This window comes from Mustela lutreola, chromosome 9 (genome assembly GCF_030435805.1).
Source record: "Mustela lutreola isolate mMusLut2 chromosome 9, mMusLut2.pri, whole genome shotgun sequence".
Lineage (NCBI taxonomy): Eukaryota > Metazoa > Chordata > Mammalia > Carnivora > Mustelidae > Mustela > Mustela lutreola.
The window spans coordinates 125337312-125347209 of record NC_081298.1 but is presented as its reverse complement, the minus strand read 5'-3'; the positions used below and the strand labels follow the sequence as shown (position 1 = coordinate 125347209).

General features: G+C 50.1%; 1 protein-coding gene across 1 annotated transcript; it reads right to left on the bottom strand.

Annotated features, from left to right (window-relative positions):
* Nucleotides 1–1743: 1743 nt before the first annotated feature.
* On the bottom strand, nt 1744–9376 carry LOC131808447 (glucokinase regulatory protein-like). The gene is given in 16 exon segments (XM_059134381.1): nt 1744–1755; nt 2229–2300; nt 2403–2506; nt 2689–2789; nt 3175–3247; nt 3582–3679; nt 3840–4054; nt 4771–4801; nt 5804–5898; nt 6856–6909; nt 7093–7159; nt 7512–7582; nt 7949–8017; nt 8621–8689; nt 8857–9012; nt 9317–9376. Coding segments are annotated over 16 exon segments (1347 nt in total).
* Nucleotides 9377–9898: the final 522 nt, after the last annotated feature.

Sequence of the window (9898 nt, the reverse complement as noted above, 5' to 3'; positions counted from 1 at the left end):
TATTTAAACACCTACACATGCATAAAAAAGCCTAGAGGGACATTCTCCAAAATTTGTCTAAGTGGTTTTTTGGAAGAAGGGTGGGTTTTTTTGTTTTTTGTTTTAAACAGATTTTATTTATTTATTTGACAGAGAGATCACAGGTATGCAGGGAGGCAGCAGAGAGAGAGAGGAGGAAGCAGGCTCCCTGTGGAGCACAGAGCCAGATGCGGGATTCTATCCCGGGACCCTGAGATCATGACCTGAGCCAAAGGCAGAGGCTTTAACCCACTCAGCCATCCAGGCACCCCATTCTAAGGATATGGTTTTAAAATGGGACACTGGATGTTTTATTTTCATAACATTAAAAAAAAAAAAAAGCATTTGTATCTGAGATTTATTCTTTTCCTTGGCACAGTCAAGGTCGAATTTAAGGAATATGAGCAATCCCTTAGATCCTTTAGTCTCCTGAAAACACTGGGGCTCAGTGAGCCCACTGAGCCACCCAGACGCCCCTAGAAGAAGGTTCTTATGGATGCTTTTCTCCTTTTGATTTCTGTATTTTCCAAAGTGTTTACAATAAAAATATTGCTACTATAATTATAATTTTCTTTAAAAACACAGATCTTTTTCAAAGATCACAGGATAACATTCCCTACTATATCCCCTATCCCTGGAATAGGACCAGGCACGTGATAGGTACATAATGAATGAATGAGTAAAAGAATCTGGCTCAATTCATGGATATGGTGGAAATTTGTACTGTAAAGTGAAATAAACCACAGACGTAGAGTCACAAGGCCAGGGTTCCAGTCCTGGATCCTGCTTTAGCCACGTGGCTGTGATTACAATGCTTTAATCTCTTAGTTTCAGCCTCTTTATCTGAGATGGGGGGAATAACCTACATCCTACATCCCTTATGAACCCATTATGAGAAATGATATTATAAATGAAATAGTTTGTAAAGTACAGAGTCCTACGTGTGTATTAGGTATGATGACGGCACAGTGGAAGCTGGAAGAGGCATCTCACATCAAGGAGGGTTCTAGACAATGTGGGTTTCATCGGAGAAGATTTCTCAGGAGATGCGAGATGTCAAAGGAGACAACGAATGTGGAAAGTATGCCAAAAAATAGAGCTGTGACCAATGAACACCATTTGGAAGGGAAGACAAAGGTACGCACTGGAAGGAGCATGGACCCCCTGGCTCAGGGAGAAGGGCTTCCTTTGAGTTCTGAGTGCAGGTAAGAAAGCATGGCAGCTGTTTGGTCAAGTCAGGAAGCTTCCTGGAAGAGGTGATCTGAATAATGGATGAGACCACATCTCTCCAGCGCAACCCTTCAGGGCCCTGACGGTGCCCTGTGGATGGTGGGCAGGAGTTAGGTGAGAAAACCGAGGAACCACAGATGCAAAACTGCTTTCTTTCTTGGGCCACAAAGCACAGCTGAACTAATATTCAGATGTCCCAGTGCCCTCTCCAGACCAAAATGCAAAGTATATCCAAATTGATAATTATTGCTATGATTATTTCCACTGCTTGTACTGATAATGTCTTGCTAAAGCATTATCAGTGCTTCAGTAGTGAAATTATAATTAGTAAAATTATAATTACAAATATAATCAATTATAATTAGTGAAAACTAGGGAAATTATCATTTCATGATATTACAGACAATATCTGTATTTTGTCTGCAGTGAATTCAGCATAGTGACCTTGCAAGGATATACCTTAAAGACTTTTGTATGGTGAGGATGACTATAACATCAACAATGAACCTGAAACAAGGGACAAATGAGTATCTGTCAGGTGACTGGTGGCCTGGCCTGTCTTTTTCATATATTCCTGGAGAGAACTGAGCCACTTCCTTGGAAACACTGACCAGTGACCCAGTAACACAAGAACTTGCCCAGCTGGCTTTCTGGGAGTCCAACAAAGCTTTCCACCCTCCAGCCTTGAGGTTTGTTTGGTTTTATTTTGTTGTTGTTGTTTTGTTTTGTTTTTAGATTTTATTTATTTATATGCCAGACAGAGATCACAAGTAGGTAGCGGTAGGGGGCAGCAGGCTCTCTGCTGAGGAGAGAGCCTGATACAGAACTCAATCCCAGGAGCCTAAGATCATGACCTGAGCCAAAGGCAGAGGCTTAACCCACTGAGCCACCCAGGCACCCCAGCCTTGAGTTTTCTAATTTCTGGAACCCTTGCCCCTCTAAGTCCCTCAGCACAGAGAACACCCTCTCATTCCCCATACCTGGAAGAAGTTCCCTTCGTATTCGAAGAAAAGCAGTGGCCACGTGATGCGGATGATGGAGGGAAGAGCTTCCTCAGAGGGGTCTGGAGAAACAGAGAGAGAATGAGCCAGAGCAGCATCCCCAGGAAGGCCTTGCTGTAACTGCCACCCCAGGTTCCGTCCCCAAGGCTGGACCCTCACCGGCAGGGTCTGCCCCACGGTGCTATGCGCCAGGGCCTGGATGTGGGCCGTCTTCTCCTTCACCTGCTCCAGGAGCGCCTGCACCTCCGTGAGGTTGTCTAGGAGAGGGGAGGGCGCCAGAGAGGAAAGCTGTTCTTCCTGTTCCCTGTGGTCCTGTCAGGACATGCGCCCCTCTCCCTCCCTCGGAGCAGGTGCTTTAAGACCCAGAAAAATGACAGCTCCCCTGAGTCACTCCCCTGCCTCCCTCTGCTCACCCCACCGCTCCTGCCTTCCCTCTCACCATCCAGGGTGAAAATGAAGACCACGGTGTCGATTTCTGTGAGGGATGGCAAGATGCACGTCAGGAAGTCCTCTTGGGAGAAGGAGAACTGGGGACCCTGGGCACGAGAAAATGGGGGGCCCCCTCCCATGAAGAACTCCCACCCACAGACCTGCGGACCACAGAGGGCCTCACAGGACCTCTCACACAGCGTGTTTGTACACAGATGGAAGAACCGAGGTTCAACGAGGTCAAGTGTTTTGCCCAAGATGATGCAGCAAGTTGAGGGAAGAGCCCTGGACTAGAGCCAGCTTTAGAGGGAGAATCCAGAACCTTCCGCCCTCTCTGTGCTTCCCCAAAGCCTCCCGACCTCTAACCCATATTCCCTTCCCTGGACTGTCTGCCTGCTCTCCTCCCCCACCTGTCCCCAGCGCCCCTCACCTCCCACTCCCTGCACACCTGTCACCTTCACAACCTGCCCCATGTCCCGTCATACACTCGCCCCCGTGGAGGAGCTCAGTCCTCTGGTTAAACATGTCACTCTGATCACCAGTGAGAAAGCCGCGGATATCTCGGTAGTCTGGAACGTTTAAGGACAGGGAGAAAGGAATGATGGGCTTTATAGGAAAGATTGATTCTAGGCTTGGGGGAACGTTCATGGGTCTTGAAGGAAAGTGCCCAGAGGGGTGGCGGGTGAGGTGTCACACACATGGGAGGCCACAGCTAAGCGGGGCTGGGAGTTGAGGAACCAAGTCCTGAGTAGGGGTTCACAGCAAGGAGCATTTGACTGAAATGCCTATTCAAATAGGACAGTCTGGACATCGAATGAGGAACCCCCATGGGCTGCGGATGGGGGTAGGATATCAGTTAGCATTCAGGAGGAGCCAGGAAGAAAGTCTAGACTGGGGTCCCACCGGCACCAAAGCTGTGGATACACTCCACTCCATCCATGATAGCCATGATGCCCAGGGTCTGCCAGCCAACCAGGTACACACGGCCTTTTTCCTCCAGGCTGAGCACGGGCCAGAAATCAGGACACGAGAGGAGACACGGCAGTGAGAAAAGATCAGGGATCAGAGCAAGATGCACACGGCCAAGCACAGGTGCAAACCAACAGAAAGGTTACCGCGCCATCCACGCAACCTCCCCACTCCTAATACGTTTCCACACACCTGATGCTGGCTTGCATCGTCAGGGCAGCGATCTTCGGGCTTTGACTCTAGGTCACCTGATGAGCCCGCTCTAATGTCCGCAGGATTTCCAGAAGGCACTTGGGAGAAAGGCCACCAGCTCCAGGGGCGGGCCCAGGGCCCCCTCTAGACAGCATGGGTACCCAGCCCTGCCCAGGGGAAGGCACAATTCCCTGACAACTAAGTTCTGCTGGTCCCTAGCGGAGGTGCGGGGAGTCCTGTCAGAACGCAGGGCAGAGGACAGAAAGGACTTCCGTGAGCAGAACACAAGACCCAACCGAGGCCGAAGGACATGAAGAGAGCGGGGCGAGGAGGACGGGCTCGGAGCGGACGGGGAGGTCAGCGGGGATTCTGGGAGCCAGGCCAGAGACACAGGCCCCCGCAGAAGGAGTTCTTCCTGCACGACCTGGGCCAAAGACTCTCTGAAACGAGGTGAGCTTTCGGTGTCCCAGGTGGGCTCAGGGATTAGGTGTCCCTGTGGGCACAGAGATCAGTGGGACCTGAGGAGCCCAGGGTCCCCAGGAAACAAGTGAGACTTTTGTGCTAAGAAACCCAGGCCAGCTCTTTTCCCACGGCCCAGGGTGCGGTGGCGGTGGGACTGGCCCTGAAATGAGCATCCACTGCGGCACATACATTTTTGGTGAAGGAGAGTCCTCCATTAAAAGGAGCAGGGTTAACAGTATCTCAGACTCATTTATATCTTCACATGAATTACGCTACAAGCCTGGAATCTGGGAGTTGAGAAAAGGACCTCAGAAAGCACCCGGCCACCCCGTCCCCCAGGACCACCACTGCATGTGCAGAGCTGCTCTTGAGGAATCCACAAGCCTTCCATGGAACATTCCAGCGACAGAAGCCTTCAGCTTCATCAAGAGGCCCACGCCAATGATGAAGTCAGCAGAGCTCCCCGCACCTGGCCGGGCACCAGCATCTCCAGGGGTGGTCTCAAAAATTAAGGGATTTCAGGGCCTCACCCCAAAGTGACAACATCCGAGCTCTCACACAAGTGCCTACGAATCTACTTTCTTCTTGCTTTAACACTCCTGAGGCTGAACATCCAGGGAACCACACCTGAGCACTATCGGTTTCACATGCTGATCTCTGGGATCAAAGCGGCCATCTACATAGAGAATAAGGCGGAGGTGATTGGGTGGAACAGAGTCCTCAGGAAAGGGGGACAGGGTGGGGTTTGAGTAGCCAGAGGGGGACCCAAGGGGAGCCTAGGATGACAAAGGAGAATGGTTGCTACAATAAGGGAGCTGGGCAAAGGGGAATCAGAGGCCACTCCGCACCCACGGCTCCTTTGAACAGATGCTTCTCTTTGGGGTCCGCATCGTCCCAACCCTATTCTATCTCCTGGGCCTTGTTTTCCTTGTCTCTCCATTCCTGTTTTGAATGTCTGCTTTCTGGTATTTGATGTGGCCTCTGTAAGCTGCCTTTAGTCCTTCCCGAAACAAGAGACTACATCAACCAGTGGACCAAAAAACGAAACAAAAACAGAAAAAAAAAACAGAACAAAACAAAAACCCACCAAAAACAAAATCCTCATAAGCTCAGGGACAGTGCGCATTTACTCTAATGTTCTGAGATGTGGTGAGCAAGACCATAGCCACCATGCCCTCCTCTTCGTGGCTGTAATGTAGATTTTGGTTTTGTTTGTTTGTTTTGTTTTGTTTTAAAGATTTTTATTTTTTTATTTGGCAGACAGAGATCACAAGCAGGCAGAGAGGCAGGTAGAGAGAGGGGAAGCAGGCTCTCTGCAGAGCAGAGAGCCCGATGCGGGGCTTGATCCCAGGACCCTGGGATCATGACCTGAGCCAAAGGCAGAGGCTTTAACCCACTGAGCGAGCCACCCACTCGCCCCTGTACTGTAGATTTTGACAGGTTTCCTCTCAGCCTCCCTCAGGGGCCTGGCCCGTCACTGCCTTTCATTACAGTGGGCTCACCTGGCCATGTTCACGGGGCTGAAACCAACCAGAACTGGTAAGAAGGTGCCTGGGCTGTCCATGCCGGAGTCCACCTGGCCTGCCACAAAGTGAGCCTGATGGCAGGGGGAGAAAAAGGGTATGATGAGAGCGCAGGGGTTACTCTAGTGTTTCCTGAGGCGCAGGACCATCAGATTCCCCCGAGTCCTTGTTAGAAATGCAGAGTTCCAGCCCCAGGGAAGATTTACTGGATCTGCCTTGGAAGGGGAAAGCTCCAGGCCTGTATTTTTAACATGGTCCACCAAGGAAATCCTCTGCATGGTAAAGTTTCAAAACTACTGGACTAAATTGTATGCTCCTTAAGGTCGGTGTCCTGCCCTTCTTGTGTGTCTCCTTCCGCATCTAGCATTGCTCGACCTGTTTCTCTTAGTGAATTGTTAGAATCAGTATACTGCAGTGGTGAGAGAAAATTGGGGACACCAGATCCAGTGCTTGGAATCTTGTTAAAATGCAGATTCAGACTCAGTAGGTCTTGGTGGGGGGCGAGATTCTACATTACTAGCAAATCTTTGGAGATACTGATGTTGCTAAGCAAGGACCATGCTTAAGTAGCAAAGGACAGGTCCAGGGGTCAGCTTCTTATGTAAAGAGCAAGAGAGTAAATATTTTAGGCTTTGGGGCCCCTGTGAACTCTATGCAATACCCAACCCTATCGTTGTAGCATGAAGTGGCCATAGATCTTATGTAAACACAAATGGCTGTGTCTCAATAAAACTTTATTTACATAAACAGGCAGCAGCATGATGGCCACTGTGGTTTGCTGACCCTGGGACTAGTCCATCTACCTTGCTTGTTGAATGGACTGACACACAGGTATTCTGGAATCGGATCCTTTCCCTGTCATTCCACATTCATGCAGCTGGGTCTCAATTAGTGAGAGTAAAATCAAAATTCCTTGCGTGAACCCTTTCTGTTTTCTAGTATCCACTTCCGCAATCTATTTTCCATGCTGTTCTGCCCCCACCCCCTTCCTCCCTGTAGAATGGATCCCCCCAGGCTGTCTTCACACTCACAGAGAGTCCCACCGAAATGCCAATGACAATCACCCTCTTCTTCCCAGCGACCACCTAGGAGAGGAGGGTGGGTGAGACAGTGCCACCAGGAGGATTCTAGGATACAAACCTATTGCATGGAGATGTCAGGGTCAGGACTGGGGAAGAGAATGGGCTTTGGCTGGATGGGGACTTCAGTGTCCTCGTGAGAAGGAACAGACAGAGATGTCTGGTTGACTATCAGGGGAAAACACAGACCTTCTTCAGTTCTTCAATCCCGTGCAGGGCACTATCTTCTGTCCCCTCCCTAGATGCCACCACAGACCTAAGAGGACAGACTCAACGTCAGTGGCACTGGTTGGAAAGCAGAAGATTATGGTATACTAGGGAAGAAAAGGGAATGCTTTAAGAGAAGGGAATGATGGAAAGATATCATTGACTGAAACACCTACTATTTGCTGAACACCACAACAGACACTTTTTAGGGCTGGACACTCCAATTCCAACAAGGGCCAGACAGGTGACATGAGTATGTGAAATGGGCCGAGGATAAGGCAATAAGAAATAATGGCGACCAAAGCAAACTGGGCACGATCTCCACCTGAAAGCCTGAAAATTCTATTTCTAGAAAATACTATCCAGGCCAAAGAAAATATTCACAGGCCAACGTGGCTTACCTGTCACTGCTTGCAATGAGGTAGGTGTAGAGGTTTCTGTCCTAGACCTTACAAAGCTGGTTGAAGGAGACCTGTCACCGGGGAAGGACACGGGTTAGTGATGAAAGTGAAGGGAGCGGTAACCTTGGATTTTGACAACTAGTGTGAGGATTCCCTCAGGCCAGCGCTTAAGCCAGTCCTGCTTGGAATTTGGCACGTCGAAAGCTACTTGCAGATGACAGCTTGGGGTGCATGGGATGTAGAGACACCCTCAATACATGGAGTGGGGCCCAGGTGGGTTCTGAAGATACGAGGTTCCACGGTGAGATCTGTCTTTGAGAAGAGAGGGAGCCAGGCCTCAAGAGGGCCACCTAGGAGCTTAGCTATGATGAGCTTTATGGTCCTGAGGGTTACCCCGAGAAGGCAGAGGAAGGAAAATCGGGGACCAGGATACTCACAGACATGAGAAACGCCATCCTGCCAGAGCTGCCCCCTCCACTCAGCACCACCAGCTCCCCCTCAGGTTCCTGAGAAAGAAAAATTCCCAGTGTCGCCAAGGCCTAGCTCCTAGCTCAGCTTGGGGGAAGCACATTCCTTCTTTGTCAGCAACAGAAGAACTCCTGGGGAGACTCCTTAACCCTCCTTAACCACAAAAGGGAACAGAAAGATGCCTGGATTTGAGAACGAAACTTCATTCTGACTCCTAAATCTGGCTTAGCTACTTACTCCAACCTTACTCATTCCAGAAAGGACGGAGAGCAGCTTTGTATCCAGCAATCACTCAATAAAAAGCAGTGCTACCCAGCAATTATTAGCTGGATATATTTGGGCAAGCTACTGTGATTGTCCTTTGTTTTCCTATCTGAAAAAAAAAAAATGGAAACAATCACACTCATTTCACAGGTTTTTGCAAAGGTAATGAGTGTGAAAGCACAATGTCAATTACAGAGTGTGATGTAGATAATAGTTATTATAATTACTGTTGATTAATAAGATGACAATAAAGAGGCCAGAGGGAGGACTGGGAGAAAGGAGAATGGAGATGGAGTAAAATGAGAAGTGGAAGCCAAGAAAAGAGATCAAGTGGGGAGGGAGAGAAGTTAGGGGGGGAGGAGACAGAGAGACTGTACCTTCAGCACTTCCTGCACTTTGCCAGCCACTTGGACCATGGTGGTCAGAACTGACTCACGATACAGTCTCTGTAGGGAGCAGGTGGGAATCAGAAGCCAAGAAAAGGACAGTGGATTTGGGGGAGGGGGAGGAATGAATGGTGTGGTGGAGGGGCTCTCAGGTCTCAAACACGAAGGACCATTGGCATGGAGCTGGCATCTTTATTTTCAGTGTCCAGGGGATGGTTTTGGGTTACCTGGTATGTGGGCATGACTTGCCCCTCCTCCTGGAAGATCTCAGCATCACATTGTCCCAGCAATGGAACAATTTCCTCGGCATCTGCTTTGTCGAGGTCCTGGGACAGTGCGTTTGACTCCTCTGTGATTGGCAGGGCTGCCTCATACCCAGACCTCTAGAGGGAAGGGGCACAAGGATGCAGACAGGAAGCCCAGGCCTCACTCACGCCTCTGGATCTGGAGGTGGGAGCGGCAGCAGGCACAAGGTTTGGGGACACACACACACACACACACACACACAGCATCCAAGGATTTAGCCTGAACTTGGTACTCTGGGCCTAAAGGGGAAGGTCAGGAAAGAAGATGGGAAGGAGGAGAGGGAAAACAGAAACCCAGGGTGGAGGGAAGTCCAGAAGAGAAATGATTCTAGGAATCAGTGCAGAAGACCAACATGGAGAAGGTGGGATGAGGGAGTCTCACCTCCCACTTGCCAGGCTCTGGGGTCTCAATCGCGTGTTGAAACCATTTTGTGCCTGGCATGGTCTCATGCTCTGGACACCCTGTCGTACCTCCATCTTCAGCTACACAAACGCTTCTGTCACGCTAACTCTGCTTCCAGTTGGCAGGGCCTGATCTGAGCCACAGTGATGATTAACCCAGGTACCCTGGCAACTCCGAGCACCGCCCCCTCTGAGTATCTCTCCCCACACCCTTTCCCTATCAGTGAGCCCCCAGCCCTCTGGGCACCCCAGGGAAGCTCCAGGGGTCCCTCTTTGTATTCATGCACACTGCCCAGCCTCTGTTTTGCCCCATGAAGGGGCAAACCTGAGGTTCATTACTCTTAACCTTTGGAAATAATGACCTCTTCTCCAGAGGACCTGGAGCTCAGAAGTGCAGGGTAATACCCAGTCCCAGGACAATGAGAATCCCTGAGCAGAGGATTCTTCTGGGACAAGGATGAAACAGCAGGCCAGAGATCAGGGTCCTCAGGGACAGCAGAGGTCAGAGGACCTGAGCCGTGGCTTGATCACATGTCCAGAACACACAGTACTCCGGGCCCCT